This window comes from Chelonoidis abingdonii, chromosome 2, assembly GCF_003597395.2.
Source record: "Chelonoidis abingdonii isolate Lonesome George chromosome 2, CheloAbing_2.0, whole genome shotgun sequence".
Classification (NCBI taxonomy): domain Eukaryota; kingdom Metazoa; phylum Chordata; order Testudines; family Testudinidae; genus Chelonoidis; species Chelonoidis abingdonii.
In genome coordinates this window covers 30,431,849-30,456,795 of record NC_133770.1, presented here as the reverse complement: position 1 = coordinate 30,456,795, position 24,947 = coordinate 30,431,849, and the positions used below count along the sequence as shown (strand labels likewise).

General features: G+C 39.6%; 2 protein-coding genes across 9 annotated transcripts in view; one reads left to right on the top strand and one right to left on the bottom strand.

The window, feature by feature from the left end:
* The window catches only part of PARD3 (par-3 family cell polarity regulator), a 649,228-nt gene that overhangs the window by 354,453 nt on the left and 269,828 nt on the right, over positions 1 to 24,947 (bottom strand). For all 8 annotated transcript variants that reach the window (XM_075062225.1, XM_075062229.1, XM_075062224.1 and 5 more), the window contains exon 4: positions 5,026 to 5,204. In XM_075062225.1, coding sequence (XP_074918326.1) covers positions 5,026 to 5,204 — 179 coding nt within the window. The remainder of the gene's footprint in view (positions 1 to 5,025; positions 5,205 to 24,947) is intronic.
* The window catches only part of LOC116836441 (uncharacterized), a 149,572-nt gene that overhangs the window by 95,609 nt on the left and 29,016 nt on the right, over positions 1 to 24,947 (top strand). The gene's annotated exons all lie outside the window — the stretch shown is intronic.

Sequence of the window (24,947 nt, the reverse complement as noted above, 5' to 3'; positions counted from 1 at the left end):
CAGCCAAGATATGGCATCTGAGGGGGGGGAAAAAACACTTGATAAGTGTTTTGCATGAACTCAACTCACATATTACTAAAGCTACACAACTCATGGCTTGTGCCATGGGGCTCAGATAGTGGTTTATTATTTTTTAAGTTTCTGATTCAATGTGTAACAATTATGCTTTGGAGGACAGGGTCAAAATTCAAAATGATCTAGACAAATTGGAGAAATGGTCTGAGGTAAACCGGATGAAGTTCAACAAAGACAAATGCAAAGTGCTCCACTTAGGAAGGAACAATCAGTTTCACACATACAGAATGGGAAGAGACTGGCTAGGAAGGAGTATGGCAGAAAGAGATCTAGGGGTCATAGTGGACCACAAGCTAAATATGAGTCAACAGTGTGATACTGTTGCAAAAAAAGCAAACGTGATTCTGGGATGCATTAACAAGTGTGTTGTAAACAAGACACGAGAAGTCATTCTTCCGCTCTACTCTGCGCTGGTTAGGCCTCAACTGGAGTATTGTGTCCAGTTCTGGGCACCGCATTTCAAGAAAGATGTGGAGAAATTGGAGAGGGTCCAGAGAAGAGCAACAAGAATGATTAAAGGTCTTGAGAACATGACCTATGAAGGAAGGCTGAAAGAATTGGGTTTATTTAGTTTGGAAAAGAGAAGACTGAGAGGGGACATGATAGCAGTTTTCAGGTATCTAAAAGGGTGTCATCAGGAGGAGGGAGAAAACTTGTTCACCTTAGCCTCTAATGATAGAACAAGAAGCAATGGGCTTAAACTGCAGCAAGGGAGATTTAGGTTGGACATTAGGAAAAAGTTCCTAACTGTCAGGGTAGTTAAACACTGGAATAAATTGCCTAGGGAGGTTGTGGAATCTCCATCTCTGGAGATATTTAAGAGTAGGTTAGATAAATGTCTATCAGGGATGGTCTAGACAGTATTTGGTCCTGCCATGAGGGCAGGGGACTGGATTCGATGACCTCTCGAGGTCCCTTCCAGTCCTAGAGTCTATGAATCTATGAATCTATGCACAAATCACACTTTCATACGATATTTTACTGTGGCAGAAAATGCACATAAGATTATTTTATTTTTTGTCAGGAGGACTAAAGAAAAGTCAAAATTACAGTTTGCAAACCAATGACATGGGAAAATTTGGGACATGTTTTTGTTACCAACTTTCTTTTTATTTAATAACTTGAGGGAATAAGAGCTGAAGAATTAACTTGAGCCCCCTTAATTACTGTAGATGTACCAAACATAAGAAAAAAAATATTCCAGAATTAATCAAAATAAGTTGGTGAAAGGAATGGAGAGAACGGGTGTACAGGTGGTGAGAAATATGGACCCTATCCTGTAAACATATACTCAGAAGAGTCACTCTAATCATTTCAATAAGATTACTCACGTAGGTGGGGATTACTCATCTGAGTGCAGTTGCCAACATTATAATCTTTCTCCAGAAATAAATCTTCAAATAAACAGAAGCCCTGGGGTTCACCAAGCAGTGTATTTAAAGAGCCTCTCAACTGGGAACACTTTAAAACTAATACAGGTTTCAGGCTGCTTTCCCAGATAGCCAAGACAAAAAACAGAAATCCACCAAAACCCTCCTTTTCCATCCCAAGACCGTGTACTGTGACATCACAATAATATGTGGTGATGTTTCTTCATGGTAATGCAACATTGCTAAAGCACACAGAATACAGAGAGCGGAGAATCCAAAAGGTTCAGTCTGTGTTTGCTTCCAAAGCATCCTAAAGTTCAAAACTCATTCAAACTATAAAGGTCTCCTGTTGGGGACTCTGATCCCCTTCCACAGCCGATTCTGGGACCCACTGCCTGTAACTGTTTCCTGGGTACAAGAAAAAGCCTGGCTGCCTGCTACCTCCAAGCCAGGCCATTGGGGGTGACGAAAAGCAGCAGTAAGCCTGCTTTTCCCACAGTTCTTGTGGAACATCTCATTCTTTTCCCCTTTCCCTCTTCCCAAGAAACCCACATCCTGCCTCCCTGTAGTCTTGCTGGGACAGTGGCAATCCCACTGCCTTCTCTTCTCTTCCATTCACCTTGGGAGCCTTACTGCTGTCTTGGTGTTCAAAATCCTGCCTACCCAGGAGGATGCAAACCCTGTCCTGGGATCTGCCCTGTGCCCATGAGAAATAAACCTTTCTACATGATGTGTGTTGTTTCCTGCTGCCCTGGAAGTGGTCTTTCCTCCCAACTCTATGGAGTCTTCACCTATCAGACACTTCTTCTCTTACCCACTTGAGTATAACCTAAGTAGCCAACACCACTGTTTAGGATCAGCGGATGGAAGCTGTCTTCTCCTCCTTGCTTTCCTCGCAACTCTACAGTGGAAGCACAGACACTATAGGGAACAGAGCAGCAAGCTGCAGCACAGGAATAGTAAAATAGTATGTCACAGTAGCTATAAGACAGCCAGAAGGTAGAACTGCAGTGAAAACACCATCCAGTGCCAATTGCCCACACAGGATAGATGGGTGTTACCTCTAACCCCATACACAAAGCAGAAAACTAAGAATGTTCTAACTACTTTTCTTGAATTGCACTTGCTGTTCATATGCAATGAAACAGTTTGGAACAAGGCAGTTTCACCTCCAGTCATTATCTGAATGGATAAAGAAGAAACAAATTAAAAAGTGACAGGTTCCTATTGGCCAGACAGTCTAAGTAGCTATGAAAATGTCTTAGGCAAGGAGTTTTACATGTTGCAAGAGCTCAGTATCAGTCCTCCAGAGCTATCTGATGACAAAGACATCAAAACTGATATATTTGCACATTTTATACTGACACAAATGAAATAAATGTTTGTAGCTACAATTTTATAAAATTGGTAATGGAGAGGAGATACAGAAAAATACTTATCAGAAATTCTTAAGAGCCATAACTGGGATTCTCTGCAAAACGTGGACTAACATTTTTGGACTGGCAATAAGAGATATCAATGAATACACTAAAACATAAATCTATTTACATAAAAACGGCCAGACTGGGTCAGCCAAAGGTCCATCAAGCCCAGTATCCTGTCTTCCAACATTGGCCAATGCCAGGTGCCCCAGAGGGAATGAACAGAACAGCTTTAATGTAACTGCACTCAGAATGAGGTTAATACACAAAATGTTTACATGAGCAGTTGACTGTATTGTTTACTTTCAGTTCTTTGCAACATCTTACCAACCAGAAACTAATACTCTGAGCAATCTGCTTCACTCAAAAGATTAATGCAGATGGTATGTAAGAAAAAGCATTTTAAAAGATTCATTATCAATATCTGCTGTACTAAACTACACTAATTCTCTCCCATCTTCTTGATTTAATGCTCTCTTGTGCCCAGCTTCCCATCACTACATTAGATCAATTGAATTCCTTTCCACCTTGGTCACCATGTTTATTTCCAGGGATCCCATGCTCCAGTGCACTTCAAATATTTTCATGAAAATCAAAAGTAAGTACATACTGAACAGCTAATGATGCACGGAGGCGGGAGTGGAAGCTTGGCTGCTCTTTAAATCCCTCCAAATGCTAGCTTGAGACACTCAAGGAGGCTGTTCATGCTAGGTATGGCCCTCTTTTCAATATCCATGTTTCTTGAGTAATGAAGTATAATCTCATTATCATTTCAGATAAATTAACTGAAAATGTTGGCATTTTGCACAGATAATTCTCTAACCCATTTTGTTCTTTTTATTGAAACATTAAAAGTCAAATTTTCCAAAATGACTTCTAATGTGTTCACAATCAAGCACAGGTGCAAGTGACAGAAATTAGACATTTAACTATCAGATTTGACTTGCAGATCAAGTAGACATCTACATGCTATAATTTGCACACACAGTCAATTGCAGAACCAGACTGAGGCTCCTTTAAAAAATTGGCTCTAGACATTTTACTCACTGCACGATACTTCACTGTAGATCCTTTTCATAGGCAGGATTTTTATTTTGAAAAGATGGAAGAATACCACACGAGAACGGAGTGTTCTTTTGCAAAAAAACATGTATTTGTCAGAGGACATAGCCCCGACTCTGCTGCATCTCTGTTATTTTATATAAGATTTAATCTAGTAATCTAACATTTAAAATCTGGTGCTGAGATTAACCAAACCACTTACTTGAGAAAGAAAAAACATATCTAAAATATTATCAGATTTCAGATGTTCTATCCCTTTTCAATTTGTATATTACAGTCACAACAGTAACCGAAAATGTAAGTGGGTAATTAATTTTCATTAGAATGTACAGTTAGACAACACAAAATGTCTTCTTCACTGTCACAGTTAGGGGAGAGAAAAAGATAACAGGTGACTGTACAAAACAAAAAAATAGCTTGAATCTTTTTTGTTTAAAAAAATAACTTGCGCACAGAAACAAGATTCATGGTGGTTTCTTTAGTTACCAGCATAGCTCACACGGAGATAGTGAATTCTAAATGAAAGTATGAAGGAGGAAAAAAATACCGTGAAACTGTTTCAGCTTTAATTATGTTATCCTGTGAATAGAACATCTGCAATTTTTTTTTTGAATTACTCGAGTAACAGTTCTGAAATTGAACACTAGAAATGTTTATTTGCTACATTAGAAAGATAAAACTAGACAGCTGGCTGGTATGCTTATAGTGCTCGTTATCATACAGAGATTCTGGAGCAACATCAAGATTTAAGAGGAGACTGGTGAAAATCAGGCACATTGTAGAGGTGGCCCACTCAGATTTAAGGAAAATGTTTGACAGCATTTAGGGCCTGCTTTACAGAAGTGCTGAGCACTCAAAGCTCCAAAAGAAAATTATGGCAAACATCAAGACATTAGTGAATATAAGTGACAATATCCTTAAGAACACCACACATCCTACCATGAAAAGCGTCATTCTGGTGGCATTTCATGTCCACTGGATGAAGAGGATATAAAGGTTGAAACTAAGGGAAAATAATAAAATTGTGGTTCTGGAATGAAGACACACTGCTCATATATCAGACACAACCTTACATACAGAGCTGTACAAAAACGTACCTTTCTGTCATGACTACTGGGCATCCCAGGGGTGTTCTGCTTGAGGAATCCTGCTGTTGTGGACCATCTTGTGGGGTTTTTTCGGGAAGGTTCTTCTGAAGAAAAATTAGTATCGCTTACAGAGGTTGAGAGGCCAATCAATGCGGGGTCACTGCTACGCCGTACATGAAGAGGCATATCTAAGGAACAAAATAAACTGTAAATAAACAGCAAGTAAACTGAATATTCTTCCCCACACACAAAAATATATTTTAAAACTTGGGTGACTGGTTGTAACCAAAACATGTTTGCACAGACCGGCTAGCTTCTGACCTCAGATAAACCTCTAGTGGACATGGGTCTATTTCCTGAAAACCACCACCCAAAAACCACCACCATTTACTCCCTCTTCTCTGAAGAGAAGACAAGTAGTGAGTGGGTCCAAGGAATGAACTATTTGAAGCTACTTGGTTTTATAAGCAGAATTACAGTATCTTAAGCGCCTTTTACTTTAGAAGGTTTTTGTAATCAATTGACCAACCTGAGACTACCTGCAGCTATTTAAAAAATGTAGTAGAAACCAACTATCCAGGAGACTAAGCCAGTTAGCTAGAAGCCACTACAAAATGTGGGAAGAGGCTTGTCTGAGAAAAATGCCCTGTTAGGAAGCCCAGTCCCCTCCTCCTATCTGCTCAGGAAAGAGATGGGAGCTGGGATTTCTACAAGGTGCTGACTCTAGACTGTGCTTTCAAATCAGTCACCAGCTAATAAATACCCAATACATTTGAAGTCCCCCAGCCCTCTCTCTCCACTGAAAAGGAGCACGCGTGCACAAATGTGCACACACGCACACCCTCCTCTCACTCCAAAGCCTCTTGGGTTGAGTGTCTCTGTTACTCTATCCCTCGCTCAACCTCCTGGCTGCTGTAACAGGGATGTGTGTTACCATACCCTACTCCCCAGCCTTCCAGCTGCAGCAGTTGGCAGGCAGGATGAGGGAAGTACTTCATTAGCAATAACTGAATGCAGCAGGTAGGAAGAACTGTAGGAAAGAAATCTTTATTATACATGCTAGGGAGTCAGCTTGCAATCGGGAGCCCCTGGTGATTTCTTATACTAGGTCCCCCCTGAAACATGATTAATTTTTTCCAGTTCCACTTATTATACTACAAGGAGTCTGCAGTATATGCTCTAGTGACCCTTTCTACCAACTCCTTTTTTCCCTCCTCCCCAAACAGCCCTCATTGCCTGCCTCTTGTGCCATTCAATGCTTTCCCATTCAACAACAGAGTGAGAGTGTCATGATTTTTGTCATATGTAGTACTGTACTGATACAGCTGTGCCGCTGTAAGAGCGCTTGTGTAGCTCCGTCAGTATTATAAAACCATCTCCAATGAGTGGCGGTAGCTACGTCAGCAGGAGAGTATCTCCCACTGACACAGCACTGTGCACACAAGCGCTTATGCCAGCAAAACTTATGTTGGTCGAGGGTTTTTTCTTCACATGGTCTCAGAGTGTCACAGCTAAATACAAGGTGGAACACATAGTTTAACATAAGTAGTTAGCACATAGCCTAAGGGAGCATTCAAGGTGCAGTGGCCCCTTAACATCCTGCGGGTGGAACACTTTTCACCAAAAGATCACTCTATACCTGACCTCTTAATCCTCATCCTCAAAGGAAACCAGCACAACACTTTCATAAAATGAGTCTGGGAGCTTAAATTCATAACTTTGCTAGACACTAAAAATCATAAAAGCGATGGCTTATCTATAACCCCAACTAACAATCTATAACCAACTAACTTTCCTTTTTGTCCTATGACTACAGGGGTGTTAATAGGCCACTTCACCTTGAATGGTCCCTTAGTTTAGCATGAGCAGTTAGCACATATCCTATCTGCTCAACCTTGTATTTTGCTGTGACACCCTGAGTTCCCAGACCTGAGGAAGAGCTCCATGTAGCTCAAAGGCTTGTCTCTCTCACCAACAGAAGCTGGTCCAATAATAGGCCATGGCTACACTGGTGCTTTACAGCGCTGCAACTTTCGCGCTCAGGGGTGTGAAAAAAGCCTCAGTGTAAACAGTGCCGCAGCGCTGGGAGCGCGGCTCCCAGCGCTGCAAGCTACACCCATAAAGGATGTGGAGTATGTGCAGTGCTGTGAGACCTCTCTCCCAGTGCTGGTGCTGCAACCACACTCGCACTTCAAAGCGCTGAGTAACAGAAATAATAACTGAGCTCTGAGTAACAGAAATAATAACTGGTAAAAAAATCCATGAAAACACTGAGCTCTCAGCAGCAGAATCAGTGAAGCAGCCCGAAGACAGCACTACATTGATGTACGTCTGGTCCATGCTTCAGAACTGTAGGGCTAGAAGCATAACCATCTTTTCCTTTGGCAGGAAAGATTAGATTCTACAGCAGCTGATAGCATGTGTCCCACACACATTCAGGAGAAAACAATTCAACAGCAAGAATTCAACAAGTGGATTTTCCAGGCTCTGCAATGTCAATTTATATGCTAGCACACGGAGGCCCTGATCAGCACTGAGATTCTGTTGTGGGTGGTGTTACAATATCACGCAGACACAGTTCCTGCCCTCCAGAATGTACAGTGCAAGAATATTAGTGTGATGAATATTTGTTTAGCAACATGATTTCCTGTCTTTAAAAAGTGTTCAGTGTGAGTAGTACCCAACAGCAATTACCACTTTTTGAAATGAGCACTACTGGGGAACACAGCAAAAGAGAAAAATTAATAAGTATGTTTTCATTACCATTATATTGGATTGCTTCCTCTTTCAAAACCTTACATTTTATTACACTCTAAGATTTTCACAATAGTTTTACATCAGCACAGATATGAATGTTTTCTGCAAATGATTTACAATATTTAATAAAATCAAAACAGAAGAGAAGTAATTAGAGGCATATTTCAAGAAGGATCAATTAAATCCTACAGAATAGCATACACACACTGAAGTTACCTTACTTGTTCTAGCTAATTTCTGAACATTAAATATGCATATACTCATACAGCACACCATCTCAAATACACTGTGTTTTTGTTTTCAAGTTGCAATGGCTTTGAAAACGTAAGTCATCGCTAAGTAGCTGAAAGTAAAGCATCACATATCCTCTAGATCGTAAGCATAATAAAAGAAACACTATGGAATCCCAAGAGAACTGTATAACAAAGATGACACAGCTGGAGTCACAGGCACCACCACCACAAAGCTTAATGAAGTGACCACATTAAGAAAGGTATCTTAGTTCTTGTCTTAGCTCTGAACATCATCTCTCATTTATTAGATTAGCCTGGTCAGGCAAGTGGTTCTGTGGTAAGAGTTGTGCCACTTAAGAAAAATGCCAAATATTTCAGTTCCAAACAGCAGTCACCAGAATATATTTCTCGAATTTGCTAACCAGTAGTACTTAACCCTACTACATGCACCGATAACTTACAGCCATGTAACCACTTTGTTCACTTGCTGTAAGAAATATTTGAGATTAGAAATCCAATAGATATTAGCTAGCAAGCTGTCCCTCCCTTTTCATTTTCTCCCTAGCAATTACTGGATGTGATGATTTTTCAATGAACTGTTATAAGCGGAGTAGATTAAGCTGAATTTTAATCATGGAAAGAACATGAAATTCTACAGACTACTTTTCTGAAAGAGATGGCAATTAACACTTCATTGCCTATCTTTCTGCAGCAAAAGGTAATCACTTACACCTTGCTAAACAGTGCTGTCTTTTCAAAAAAGACAGCTGTTGCACAAACAAGGAATCCCAAATATTAATATGCATCAGGAAAAAAACTAATATAATAAGAAAAGGAAACAGCACACATAATACACTTAGTGACAAGCTTGCCTAAGGAGGCATTTTCAGTCACTTCTTAGACACTTTCCTAAAGGGCTGGAGAGGGGAGGAGAGGGGAAAGTCTTGTATACACATTGCTAATGAGAAGATATTACTTGCTAACTAACTACTGCTGACATGTACATAGCCAGCATGAGGTCTTTCCCAAATTGATTCCATGTTTAAACATAAAAGTGATAGGTGTTAATATCCAGACTCTACCAAAAATGAATTATGAAGCATAATTACTTAAGGACATATTAAATTTATTTCCAGGTTACACATAAGTAAATTTTAACATGACACTTTTTGCCTTATTGGAACATGGGTGGCAAGCCAGTGTAGCTCTATCGCACACTCCTTGCTAAAGCACAATTTTTCCAACAGATTAATCTCTACCACCCCATAATTATTGCAAGTTATAAGTATCGTCTCCGTCTACATTTTTCTGATATTGCTATTTCAAAAAATACATTGAATGGATTTTCTATTAAAGTGTTGTTGGTTATAATTTTCTGGGTTTTCCTATTTTATAGATTTCAAAAAGATATTCTCTGAAATATTAAAAGAAAAAAAAAATCAAAGAAAATGAGCTTCAATAATTAAACCACCAGATGAAGTGCGCATGGGACCAGTGCAATGTCACTGATTCCAGGATGACAGCTGATAGCATTTGATGTCTGTGGTTTCTTTGAAGATTGGATAAAACAGCAATGAACTCTAATCACAAGGCTTCAAATTCTCTGTGGCACTAATGCACTGTAAATATTGATTTGCTTCTGTAGCTAAGGTGCCTTTTAAATAACCACGAGAAACGGTAAACCTAATAATGAATTACAGAAAGTTTTACAAGTCAAAGAACTGGGGAGGGAAATCAAATATAAAAAAAAATCATGGAGAGGTGTCACTGAATCAATGCTTCTGTTACATTTAAGGAGCTTATGTACTTAGACCACATTTTCAATGCCATCACTTTATGGTTAAGTTAGAAAACTATTATCTGGTGAGCTGGAAAACCCCTGAGGGAGAGAAGGCCTCAATTCAGAGGCTGGGAATTATCGCTGACTGGAAGTCGCTTAAAAAAAAAAAAAAAAGGCTATAAATTAAAAACCTTCTCCTTGTATATTCTACTCTTTCAACGTTAGGGAGACAGAAGTACAAACCCCTCCTTCCTGCCAGCAATTCCATTTTTATTATAAAAAGGATTTCCATTTTTCCTGATTCTCAGCTGTAAGGAGTATGCTATTGAGCTGAGCGTGTTTAAGGATCTGGCAGTTTTGTCTGTGAGCCCAGAGTATCTAGTCCTGGGAGAATGTCGTCAGTGCAAAAGGAGGATCTTCCAGTGGCGCAGACTAGCTGATGAACAGAGTTCCATACCACTTCGTCCCTGCTGACAGCATAGATGGGACAGCTGGGGGGTGGGGGAAGGCATAAAAGCTAGGAGACCTCTGTCTTGTGCGGTTTCGGTTCAATGTTTCAGCCCTACAGAGTCATTCGCAGCTGATGAGGCTCTGCATACAGTGAGCTTGAGATAGGGTAGTTCAGAGTAAAATCATCAGGCTACTTTTACTCCATCTCCCTGACCCCAACTTGTGCTTTGTGCTCTTCATCCAAACCCAAGTATCTAGCACATGACAGATGAGTTTTAAATTAAACTACTTAACAACAGGCAAATAAAAATGTGGAAAAATATTGCAGTAACTTGATCAACAATTGGAGACTATATTTGGTTATGTATGACCACGTCTCAGTCAAATGGATTGTGTTTTGCCACCATAACTGATGGGTGCACATAAGCAGATATCTAAACTAACCAAGAGTTAAAAGCAGGACTATTCATAATACTGGGTAGAGCCACAAGTAAAGACAGTTTCGACCCCCACAAGTAAAGATTTCAGACAATTATCCTTAACTGAAATCTATTTTATTTTTTAAAAGGTTTACATTAGTCTCAGGTTTTAAATGTCTAAACTTCGGAACTGAAGTTTCAAATCCCAGTAGAGATAATTCAGCTCTCTATTCTTCCAAGTTAGATTCACTAAGTTCCATGCTCTTCCCCAGTCTCTACAGAGTTAGAAGTTTCTCAGCAAAGAAAACTAGGCTATTCTTCATTTTTCAATTCTATGGAAATAGGAAGATGTTAATTTTTGAGGAATTTAAAGCAGTTATAAACTGGACTTCAAGACAAGTTTTTTAAGATCTTTACTGTCAGAAGAAGGAAAAACAATGGGAAAATTAACTGATTGCGAACTAATCTACAAACTGTTGGAACCTAATAAGAGCTAACGCTTGTGAACACTCTTCTGGAAGATTAACAGAGAAGCACAATCAGCAGCTAGGTATCTAATTAAAGAAGAAAAAATATTAAAAATACCACTGTGTTCCAGGAGCAAGAATAGCAACTCCACCAGACATATATATCTTATTTTAAAGGAAACTCAGTCGCCATTATCTGGCTGGTTGCTGGAGAGGCAGTGCACGGGCTAAATTACATAACCAGATATGCTATTAGCTCAAGGTTTTCTGGAAACTGAAAATAGCAGTGATTAACAAAATAATAGAAGATGCCCAAAGTTTGATCAAATATTTTGTAATTGGACTGACAATCAGAAGATAGTTCTTTAAAAAAGAACAAAATCTTGATTACCAAGTTGTTTCATGCAGTTAGACACCTATCACCTAGTCCTAAAAAAATGACATTGGACATTAAACAGTGGGTACTAACAGCTAACAGTTGTGATCATTTTAGTGAATGGAATTTAGGATCCATGGAAGAGAAAAGCAGAGATCAGATCTGGTCACTATTCTGAGCATTCTATTGAAACTGAAGTGTAATCCACATGCCTTATACGGCACCTAAAGAAAGGGAGAGAAGCAATGGGGAGGAGACGTGTGCTGATGCTTTGAGCTCCTCAAACTCTGGACCTAGGTTCGCCATGACCCACTTCAGAGGGTCCTGATGGACCCTGAAGTCATCCTGCACAAGAAGGCTACTGGGTCCCGTGACAGCCTTGTCCAGGGAGGAGGAGGGGCTCAATTCTTTTCTTCCATTTCCACCACATCCTCCGTGGAGCCATCTCCTTGATGTCAGCACCAGGATTGGTGCTGCAGTCGCCACGGCTGGCTCTACACCAGCTCAGCAAGCAGGTGCTTGGGGTGGCCAAGGGGAAGGGGCAGCAAGTCGGGCTCTTTGGCGGTGGGTCCTTCAGTCCCTCTCGAAGGGAAGGACCTGCCGCCGAATTGCTGCCGAAGAAGAAAGTACCCCGGTGGAGCTGCTGCAAAAACCCTGGAGCCGGCCCTGGCAGACAGGAACCAGTGCTGAGTAGGAAGGAGTGGTAACCTGTTTGTCTGAAGCCACTGACAAGTAGGGGCCCAACACCAAGTCAAAACTCCAGAGGTTCCAGTATGACCATTGTATTGGCCACTGACTCGTTGGCCAGGTGCTGGCAGGGGGGCCAGTATCAACATCCACCAGCACATAGGCTGGGTACCGGTGATGTGCCCTGGGCAGAGCAAAAGATTCTCCTTTGGACTCTGAGGAGTCTTCTCTTGGGGACCATGGCCAGAGGGGCTCCAGCCCCAGCTGCGCTGGTGGGCCAGATCAGCCCCAGCTACGCCGGGGGGGGGGGGGCTCTTTTTAATTGGTTAGCCATTTAAATATTTTAAATTGTTTAAAGTTTTAACTTTTTAAACAGTATTTATATCCCTAGAGAGGATTAGCACATTCTCACCTGACTTAATTGGATTTGGGAGGGGGGAAGAGAATGCCTACAGAGTGAGAGCCATACAGAGATCCAGAAAATGTGTATTTTATATGCTGAGCCTAGGGTGACCAGATGTCCCAATTTTATAGGGACAGTCCTGATTTTTGGGTCTTTTTCTTATATAGTCTCCTATTACTCCCACTCCCATCCCAATTTTTCACATTTGCTGTCTGGTCAACCTAGCTGAGCCCAAACCCTGCACCACTTTGAATCCAGCCTACAGATTTCTGTTTCACCAGCATCTGCAAGGACCAGTCAGCAATTTTGATGTTTTACATTATTTACAATCTTTTCTGGGGGCATTAAATGTTTAAAACATTTCTGAACTCTCTTTGAAACTGACTGGGAGCTACTAACATCTATTTATCAGGGTTTTACATACAATAGTGCTGAGGTTCACCTTTGTGTAATGCTTTCTGAAAATACATTCTGGCCTGTGCTTCAGCAAAGACTAAAGCTGAGGTGAAGGAAGAAAGGGTGGTAATACTTGCGCATAAATTTGCTTAGCATCCCCTACCCTTGTCACAAAAACGGATACTGTTTATTTGCAGAGGGTCTTAAGAAGCATCAATATTTTTTTTTATTTATTTATTTGTACTTTTTACCAAGGAACTAGCTTTATTAGTGCAACTATTTCACAGTTTATTAATCGGTTTGTATCACTACATATGGTTTATATGTAACTGCACAGAACCAACAAAGTCTGTATACTAATTATAGCATCACTATTTAAATTAAGGGTAAGGGATTGCTCTGGTGTCTTTGGCCAAAAGTTCCTTTGTGCCTAATGGTTTGCAGAGTATTAACAAATTGTCACACTTCTCCCCAGAGGTAGCTGCATTCCAGTGGTGATTCATAAGTATTAGGTAGACTGTAAGGGGTTTCAGATCTTTGTATATTGCCTTTTGTTTCAAATGAAAATATATTACCATTATTAGAAATCAGTAATGTTAGCTACACCACATCTGATTTAAAACAAAATACATCCATATTAACTCTGAAGGGAAAAACTTAATGTAGTTGCTTAGGCATCTTTTCTGTTCACCTGTTTGAGCATGACAAACTGGTTTGGGATGTCCTTAGCACCATTTGAAACATACTACTAACCTGTTAGTCAGGAGTATTAAATATATAATTTAAGGAGGTTATGTAATTGACCGAAGATATTTTCTTATTTTTTCAGTCTTTTTCAATGTAAAGTAGAAACATACATTTCATCTATAGAAAAGTATCACCATTCGGCAGTGGTAAAAATACTTACACTTAACTCACAGCACTTAGAAATAATTTCTTTATAAAATTCAGTTCTTTCCAAAATGAGGACAAAATTTCCAGCAACACAACACAATAGGTTTTAAATACTTTTTAAAACTAAATAATGGGACTTCTAGCACTTCCACTAGGAGACTGTTCCACAGTCTTTTAGGCTGATCTGTTAGAAAATTAATTCTCCTATTCATCCGGTTTTTCTCCTTTATACAATTGCATCCCATTACTATCTCCCTGTGGACCACTAAACAATCTTTTCCCCTCCTCTGTGTCACAGGTATTATAAATTTCCCACACTAGTTGTAACTTAGCCAAGCAATAGGTATCATAGCCCCTCCCTCTCTTCCTTTAATCATTTTTGGTTGCTGTTCTGATTTTGTCAACATCCTTCTGATATTAGTGTGTTCAGAAGCTAGGTGCTCCACAGTACCACATCTTCCTTTTTTGCTACCAAATGACTAACAACCAAAAAACTTTTCAACGTAATAACTTTCCAGATGTCCCTCTGATTAAGTATCTTTGTTAAATGTAGATTAACATTCCTCAGGTGTATTAGCTCACATTTTTCCTGTGCCTTTCAGGTTGAATTGTGTTTTTTTCCAGTGTACACATTTAACCATTCTACATCTCCTTGTGTTACTTATCTGTCTTCAGCGTCATCATTCTCTAACCTCACCAATTAGCAACATGCACATTTAATTAATGTGCTGTTTACAGTATTGCTTCTGTATTGCTTCCAGACCATTAATAAGATGTTAAATAAAACCAGTCATAACAGCAGTTCTTATGGTATCCTATTGGACAACAAATGTCCCAGACTAATAAACCACCATTTGACATTATCCTTTAAGAACCTTGCTTTGGTTTCCTATTCATATGAAAACTATCTAACCTATCCTGAGATTTCTATAAAATGTTCTACATGCCTTACTGAACTCTAAATATTACACTAACTGCATTTTTTCCACAAATTTTACAGTTTTTAATTAAGATGATTAATTTGGTCTGGAATCATTTGTTCTTCATATTTCCATGCTATTTAATTATCATGGCTCTATCTTCTAGGAACTAAGAGATAGTATGAAAAGCTACACTTGAGTATTTAATATTTTCACTCAAATATTTATTCTACTTTTTTACTGGGGTCTACATTCAGATTACTCAGTTTACTGCCAACTTTCCTTTCTTTATATAAAGGATAGTGCCACAATTACCTTTCCATGCTATGTTCTGATATTTGCAGCACCACGTACTTCATGCCTTTTCAAAAGAGGATACAAGTGGTTTAAGTAATTTCATTAGCTAAAATGTATTCAGATCTCAGTATTCACCTTATCTGAACCTTATTATAAACATTAGCTATATTTCCACTTTCCCAAATATTCCCTTTTTTAACCTTCATAATAATTATATTTTAATATTACACATTCACAAGCATTTCCAAACGCTAACATAAAAAACAAATTACCATTAAGTAGATTACAGACTACTTGAACTAATTCTATGTGCATGATTACAAAATAAACATTACGCAAAAGTGTTGTTAGAACTAAAAATTCACATACACATTTATATCCCTATCTGCCAAGCGAATAGGAATTGGGCAGTATTAAGTATTAAAAGTTCTGTCTGTCTCTAGCTATCGTGAATGAAACTTTAAGAGTACCTTTTGCTTAGCAAAAATTTCAATATATTTGTCTGCTTGCACATTTGTCACAAGTACAGGACATGCATCCTCATCATTAACAGTGTTAAAATAAAATTTTTAAGAACCCTTGGACATGCCAGGAGAATAGTGCAAGATGACAACCACGCAGCAACCAGCATCACCTAACAAGCTTAGCTTTAAAAAGAAAGAAACAGAACAAACCTTTAGTAATTGTGTCATTTTTTAAATTACTTCCTCTGCCAGAGCCTGTTTTGAATTTAAATTTCAAAAGGTATTCATTCCAACAATCTCTTCACAGATTTAATGATCAGAAAAAATAATATCTATTGCCATGGTCCTGTCTTAACGATAAGGACACATTAAACTCTTCATCTTGAAAGTCCTCTTCAATACACACTAATTCCCTCCTCCTATTTTGAGTATGTGTATTGAGAGCTGGGAAGATAAAGATCTTTGCACCTTCAAACTGTCAATCTCTCCTGACCCTGGCTTTCTTTCAAAATTCTCTCTCCTAATCGGCAAGTTTTGCAATTATAGTTCTGTTATTGTCCACCCTCTCTCTTAGTTCAGGGAAATCAGCTAACTTTTTAAAACGAACAAATAAAAACATCTTTGTCTGTGCAAAAGGAAAAGATCTTGCACAAATCTATCACATCTAGCACACCCAAAATTGTTGTTTCTTGCTTTTATTTGACGTTTTTAGTAATTCTAGTCATTTGTTTGAGTATTACATTTCTCAAGTATTTTTGTGAGAGTTTCAGTATTTTTGCATGCCCTTCCTCAGAAGTTTCTTCTAATACATAAATGACACGCTGCTTTAGCAACTCTACTGCTGTAATACTGTATGAAAGTCCTCCTCACTCCTCCAGAGCAATGACGGATTTTTGCAAAATATCATTCCGTTACATTGTTTCTTCAAACATTTGCTTATAAAACAGTATGCATTGCTATTCTTGCAGCAGGTAGAGTCTCATGGACCAAAGATCAGGCAAAGTCTGATTTATCTGAGTTGCATTTATTTTTTAAGCATTTAAGTTATCCCCAGAATTTTAAAAAATGTCTTGCATCTTCACTTAAAATCCATTTGCCAGTTCATACAAGGTGTTCGGACACCAGACCCAATTTACTATATGCCCTCCATCTTGGATTCCATTTCATATAGTGTAAGTACGAAGTCTGCAGATGCCTATGAGACAAAATGATGATGTTTGCTTCTAACATAACTTTGGGTTTTATTTAGTGAACTGTCAGTAGGCAAGAGAGAAATTACCACTGCAACTGTGCTGGATAGACCACTGCTCCTATCAGTAACCAGGGCAGGAGCCAAGTGACACTTGCACATTTGAGATTCTGTCTGAGCATTTGTGGTAGACCCAGGCATTCACATTTACAGTAAAAAGCCTGTAAACATTTGGTACAGAGACAGAAATACAATTAAATTAGTTACACACACACCCCATCCCTCAGACAGCCTCATGCACGTGTGTAAAGCAGCAATTTTAAAACCATTAGGAAAGATTGTAACGGTAAAAATTATTTTCTATTAACTTCAATTTCTTATATCTCTTGAAAGCAGAAAATCAGTTCATGCCAACAGTCACCAACCACAAGGATCTCCAGTCCATTTCTTTAGAGCTGGGCATCACTGTGTGCACTGAGAGGCTTCTGAGACAGCTGACACTATTGAAGTCAGTTACTACCCATACCGAGATCCGAGAGATCGTGAGAAGTACAGACTGCATTATTGTGGGCTGGAAATATCTATCATTTTCCTATGCACATTGCTCAACTTTCATCTCCCCTACCCTCCAATAAACCTGATTTTGAATGTATTCCCTGGTTAGAGCTATAGAAAACTGTTTGCATCTGCTAATTCACGCTCGAGCAGAAAGAAACTAACTCCCATTCTACACAAGCAATTCCCACAGAGCTGTAACCAAACAATAAATTTATACTTTGAACATGTGTGAGCACCCTAGGGTTACATATGTTAACTCTGTCTATTACCCAGCAACTATGAGCAATTAATGTCCCTGTGCTATACAAATCCTTCATTTAGATAGTGCAGTAATTTCTCTCACTTTCCTTCAGAAACCCAATGCAAGTGCTGATTATTTATTTCTTAACCAAATTTTCCAAAGTATAAGCTACCAAAAATCCAAATAATGATATTGCTATGAATTTACATTTTCTCAGCCTACATGCACCATTCTACTCCTTGAAACTTTAAACATAATTCTGACATCCAAGCAAATCGAATTCCGCCCAATAGCTGTTTCCTAGGTAACCAGCACAGCCGCAGACAGTGCAGAGAAACAAAAAACCTGCAGCAGTTCTACTGGGGTTTAAAACAAAATACGTCTGAATTGTTAAAAGCCTCACAGAGGGACCAACACTGAAAATTCCATAGCGTAAACAGTATATGGTAAATTATATGGTGGCAATGGGGTAGCTATTTTTATCTTTACTTGTGCAATTGTGAGAAGATGGACTACATAAATAGGGTCCTTGTCTCCTTCACTTGTAGTTGAACCAATGAGGATAGAAGTTGCTCACTGCCAAACATTAAATAAATTATTCATCTCTAAAGTGCGTGTGTGTGAACTGAGGACTGATGAAAGTGTCCAACTGACATCCCTGTAGAATGAAATCCTCTCTCCACAGACGTGGTAACATGCAAGCTGCTGTATCAATCTGCCTCAAACTTCAACAGGAGAGAACACGTCCAGAGACCCCAGGTTAGTTCAGTCTTCATATTCATTCTGGCCTCTCTTCCGAAACCACCACTAATGACGTCCCATTACTGCCATTTGCAATGGTGGAGGATTTTTTCTGATGTTAACAGCAGCAAGCTCTTCCACTGCCTACCAAGTCTCTTCACCCAGTATACAGAACAGCCATTAGAGGGCAACAACTTCTGGTCTTTATTGTCTTGGGCTGGATTTGAACCTGTGACCTATAAGCGCATTATAAATAACCTACATATTGACACTAGACAGCATAGGTTAGATGCGTTTGCAAATTGAGCATATAGCTTATGACAACTAGGTAACGAAACTTGATTGTATCATTTAAGATAAAAGATTTTTTTCGCCCTGGTAACAGACCTACCTCTCTCTCTCTGCACAAAACTGTGTGTATGGGCAGGAGCGGGAGGGGTGGTTTTGCTTTTCCATTTGAATTTTCTCCATTGCAAAACTTTGACAGCTAACCTTTAGAACAAGATATATTGGCAAGGTACGGCTGAATGGATATTAAAAATGTCTAACTTTTACCCCGTTTCTGTAACTGTAATGGCATTTGCTCTTATTTCCATGGCAGAAATATCTACTAGGATTATTAGAAACAAGTTGCCTACATTTAAGAAGCACACTCTCATTTCACATGTCATCAGTAAATGCAAGTTAGGGTTTCACAGCCTCATATCTGCCACTGACTACCAGGGTGTGGAGTTAGAAAAGGCAAAATGGGATTAGAAAAAAAACAAAGATGTCATTTGAAACACTGACACATCCAGTTAATCATCATTTTTAGCACAAGGTGCTTACATATATATATACATTCTGCACTCCTAAAAGGAGGAAGGGGCATTTAAAAAAAAAAAAAAAGTGAGCAGAACTAGAGGTGAGGCTATACATTTCAATCACTGACGTACAAATAGCAAACTGAGTCCCCAAACGAAGGCAATGTATTTGCATGTTTAAGCAATTAGGATGAAATGCTGCCATCCTTCATCATCTGTGGAAGACTGCAATGCAATAAAACTGCTGTGCTCCGCAGGAGGGGGGGAAAAGTTGTGAGACACTAAGCAGAGGAACTCTGCAATTCCCATCTGAGCCTTTCTTGAGAGGCAGGTCAGACAGTGGTTTTGGAGGCAGAGAGTGGGTCACTGTTTATGCAGATCCACCAGCATCAAAACCACCTCTCATGATCATGTGGGTAGGGAGCTGGAAACTCCACCCACTGCTGCAGCCCCTTGACTTCTTCCCAACAACCCCTTACGGTTACAGGTTAAATTCTGCCAAAACTCAAAGGATCCCCAAGAACCATGTCCAGAAATCTCATTATTTTTAAAATTGTTTATAGGATGTGACCAGTTCTCAGCTGGAGATGAAGATCCTGTTTGTTTCTTGATCTGCTGGAATTTGTCAGGTCTCAGCAACTGTTCTCCAAGCCTTCTCCAGTGCCCCCAACTCCTTGTGTTATGCTTCAGTGCATTCTCAATGTTAAATATTTGCTGGGGAGAGGAGGGGCAGAGAAAAAGGATACCCTCCTTGTCCATTTTGTAATGTCACTCAAAAGAAGCCACTCTGTTCTTGAAAGGGTATTGGGAGAATGTGCTTCAGCAGCCTGCCCCAGTTTCTTGACAAATTTTAAGGGAGAAAACGGCCTTTGCATATTTTTTGCTCCTCCTCCGTTCAGAGGTTCCAAGAGCATGTTCTAAAACTGTGTAAGGAGAAGAAGCTAAAGTGACTCAAAGTGCAGGAGCAGAACACCCAGGGACAATCTGAGTTGTTGCATATAGACATTTGTAAGGAGTAAGATACTGTAGGGCAATGAGCCGACAGCAGCTTCTATCCATCCAAGCAGTCCACAGCTGACGCCAGAGGAGGGACTTAGGAACACAGGAATTGTCATATTGGATGAGATCCTAGTTCAGAATCCTGTCTCAGAATGTCCAGTACCAGGTGCTCTACAGAATGGCATAAGAACCCCACAGCCGGCAGCCATGGAATAATTCTGAGACATACCAGCAACATCCCTCCCAAAGTCTCTGCTACAGCCCAGTGTGGTGGCATACAATACCACATGTGGATCTTTTTATTATTTACTTAATGCTGCCGCTACTACTACTACAAAAATAAAAGAATCATCCTGTGACGGCAATTTTCTTAACATCTCCACAGTATCTAATCTATGGGCTTTGTGAAATGATGCTGAAATATTTTGATTGCTGAAAAGAAGAATGAAGCCCTACGTAACCACTGAAGAGGCAGAACAGCATGAGAAGACAGACATCTCCTGTGCTGGTGGAGTTATTACTTTAACTCACCTGGGAGCGCAATGGGTTTACGAGCACACCATCATTCTTATCTTACATTAGAATTTAGAAAGCTATCTGCTGTTATGGCCTTCCAAGCATATTGATTTTTCAATCTATGTATCCATATGAGGTTTGTGTATTGTATGTGGACATTGCTAGAGCAGACATGGCTGAACCTGGGGGATAATTTAAGGATGACTGCGTGGGTGAGAGAAAATATACAGAGAGCAGTCACAGCACTGATCATCAAGACAAAAACAAATTCTAATTATATCTACCAGGAAACACACTAAGTTTCTGAAGAATTTAGTTAAAAACTAGTCACATAAAGAACCTAAGAATCTGTCTGTATTTCCAAGTGAACTTTGTGCAGTTTTGAAAAAGACTATTTCAGCCACACGGCCAAACATCAAAATAATGAGGAATGGCTCCCATTATCAGAACTAAGATATTTAAATTCCATTTAGCTCTTGCCTACCACATGCTTGCTCCCTTTCAAAGTTTAAGCTAAATAACCACAAATGTACTTGCATGTAAAAATGGGTGCAAACACAATATACAAATAACATTTGATCTTGTTTGTCACCTCTACGTAAGGATTAGGAAAGCATTACATTATCAGTTAGATGAGCAAGTATATTCAAAAAAGTTGCCCGAGGGAAGAGGTAAAGAGAGAAAAGATTTAAAAAGAAAAATGAAGGAAAACCAGAGACCCCTTCAGCTCTTCTGAAAAATGACTATGAAGTTTTACCCTGTACTATTCAACAGTTGCTTTGTTTCACCCAAGAAGTGACTGAGTTTTACTGGTAGATGAAGTAAGCCCTTTTGTATAGATGAATTTTCATTTTGTTTAATTCATACAGGTGTGCTTTGGAATCCTATGCAATTAGTAGCAAGATATACTATTGTAATTTCTTATGCCAGTTTCTTCAAACTTTGCCACAAATATTAATTTTAGGTGGAAGTCTGGATTTTCAGTCCACATACAAATCATTATCATTACTTAAATAAACTGAAAAGCATTCATTAAAACTAATTTGAAGTTGAATAACTGACAAGAAAGCAATTAAACCATAACATAGACCAAACGCTTTTCAAGATAACGTATAGTGTGCACAAAAAAAAACGTGTTTGAAGAATTTTCAAAATACGATTACCACCTACTTTTTTCTGAGACCCACAGTTCAAATTTGGGGGCAGGGAAAAGTTATCTGTTAGTCACACACCACGCATGCAAAATATGAACTCTTAAGAATTTCAGAAAGGGAACCAAGCTTAAGCTTATAGTGGAAAGTGAATCTAAACCTTAACTCTGGAGTGTAGCCACTGTCAGTCCATAAAAACACCTTTTAAAAACTCTGTCGCTACATAATCATAAGAAAACCAATAATGGGAATATGTATTCACATAACAGAGATTCTCCACCTAAGTTTAGAAAAATATGCTATAAATACCATCAACAACAATCTCAGATGCTACAAACCCTAAGCACTGTATGTCAAAGCCCACCCTGACTCATTACCTTCGCTGTAAAGTACTGATTTCCTATAAGCCACATTATTTACATGTCCTATTTCCAGTTTATGGTGACTAGTAATAACTGAGGTCGTAACTCTAATTTGGGACAGACTTAAAATATGACCAACATATTTAAGTGACCTATATGTTCCCTCCATGACTAAAATGATCCTCTGCCTAAAACGAGGTTGCTTGCACCTTCCTCAAGCATCTGATACTGATCACGGTCACACAGGATATTGGACTAGATTGACAACAGGTCTGATCCAGAATGGCAGTCCCTATGTTTTAGATAGAAAAAACCTTTGGATCTCTCTGGGCTTGTCTAACCTGCTGCTCCTCTGAATCTTTTCTCTGTAGAAAGGGAACCAGGAACTCAAAAGGATTTCACTCATGACCAGCAGCACCTGTGTTAATATCCACAATAAACGTAAGTCACATATGGCACAGAGATCCCCTCCACTTCCGCAGTCCCCACAGGATCCCCATTCCCTTGTGCTGTAACTGGAGAGACTTCTCCAACAGACTACTCCTGCAACCAGACTAACAGCCATGCAAGGGACTTGCTGCTGCTCCATATAGCAATAAGAGGAGGTTACTTACTGCAACTGTAGGTTCTTTGAGATGCGTGGTCCCTATCTCTATTTCACTGAGAGATACGCATGCGTATTATGTGTCCGGAGTCAGAGAACTGCAAAGTAGAGTCCAATGATCCGTGCATACGCCCTAACTCACCTCGTGCTTCCATCCGAGGCAATAAAGGGCACAACAGATCAAGAGTATCTTTAGTTCCTTCTCTACCACGAATACCAGGAAATGGAATACAGATAGGGAGCACACATCTTAAGAACATCCAGTTACAGGTAAATAACTCCCTCCTCTTCTTCAAGTGATAGCCCCCATCGTATTCCACTGAAGGTGACTGACAAGCAGTACCTAAGCTGGGGGAGGGTAGGAGGATGAGGATGGAAGGGTCCAGCAGAGAACTGCCATGCCGAAGGAGGCATCCACCACCAAGTGTGCTGCAAATGTGGGTGCTGAACTCCATGGGACTGCTCTACATATATCTACAAGCGGAACGTCCTGAAAGGAGCCTGTGGTCGAAGCCAGAGCTTTTGTGGAGTGAGCCCACATGCCCCTGTAGGGAGAGGTAGGCCTGACAATTAATGGCAATGTTTAACGTAACCATAAATCCATTGGGAGATTCTCTAGGGGAAATGACTTGTTCCTTGAGTCACTCTGCTACGGCAATAAATCAACCACCCCCAAACTTTTTAGAGTTACCCCCCTTACCTCGCAGACAAAGGTGCAGAGTTTAAAGCCCGGAGTTGTGGGCATAATGTGGTACCCACACTTAGGTATTGGGGGTGGGGAGAGGTAAAATAACTATCCAAAATAAGTGAAACTAGTAACTAATAAAAACTTATAAAAACTAGAAAAGAAATAAATCTTGTAAACTGCTGCAAAAACTTTAAATACTATGTATAACTCTCATTTCTAGAAGAGTATCAGAAGTCAGACCCGGACCATGCAGCGGTAAGAAGGAACTGAAGATGCAGTTGGTCCACCCCACCTTTTATCGCCTCACATGGAAACACGAGGCGAGCCAGGGCACATGCACAGACCAATGGACACTACTTTCAAATTCTTGGACTCCAGATGCATGGCATGCATGCATAACACTCATGTGTAATACAATAAGGACCATCACTCAAACAAGAACTTATGATAAGCTCCTCCTGCAAGGGTACCCTTTCTGATGTGCAGCAGCACACTCCTGTGTTGTGGCCAGAGAAGGGATCTAGGGTAAACGCTGGGTAAAGAATGCTACCAAGCAGCTGCCTTTTCTATGTGTATGGGTTCCTGTCACCACAATCCTGTGAACTTCTGCATTTTGCCCCCTCTCCTCACTCTACAGCGAAGGGGTGATTTGAGATTTATTCATTAGAGATTTAGAACTGGAAGCTCTCATGGGACTCATCTATAGACTAGACATGCACTTCCCTAGTAGACTACAAAGATACAGCATTAAGCATCTTTAAAAGAAGCCCATCTTTTGCAATCTTGCTAGCACAAAAAAAAAGATTGCAAGGAAGAATTCACCCTGCGGTACAAAAGGAATTTGCACAAACAAAAGAGATGAAGAGGCTCTTGGATCAAAATAAACTCAGCAGCAAACAGCTAGAAAGAAAATGTCCACTGATTTACTACATGGCAGTTTCCTTGTCTAGACTTTCCAAACTGCAATACTGCATTTGTGTGAAGACAGTGAGAGGGAAAATTACTAAGTAGCAGGTTTGTTATTGTTCGACAATTCCAAAGAGTCGACTAGAAACTTGTGCAGGGAGTATCTCTAATTCCCTGAAATTACTGATAATGGGCCAACTGAATGAAGAACAATTATGCAGAAAATTGAATGCTTCCAAATGCCAGTTTGTTGTACGTTCTGATTTAATATTGCATAAGCACTTTCGGCCTCTTGCTGTTAAAGCTGAAGGATAAAAATGTAGGTGCACCAGCCTCTTCAAGCAATTTTTCTCATAGTAAAAACTATCATCATTTTTAAAAATTATTAGTAGTAACAATACTTACTACTTATATTGTGCTGTAGCATATTCTTTGAAATTGTAAACAATGATTGTATATAATGTTCTCTATACTCCTGCAAACTAGGTAAGTTAGGCCTTGCCTACACTGGAGATGTTAGCCAAAAGGCAGCTACCAGTGGAAACCCCTTAGTGAGGCAAAGCTGATATAAACTGGTATTTGTACATGTGCAGTTTAACCCAGCATGAAAACATTTGTACAAATCCCAGT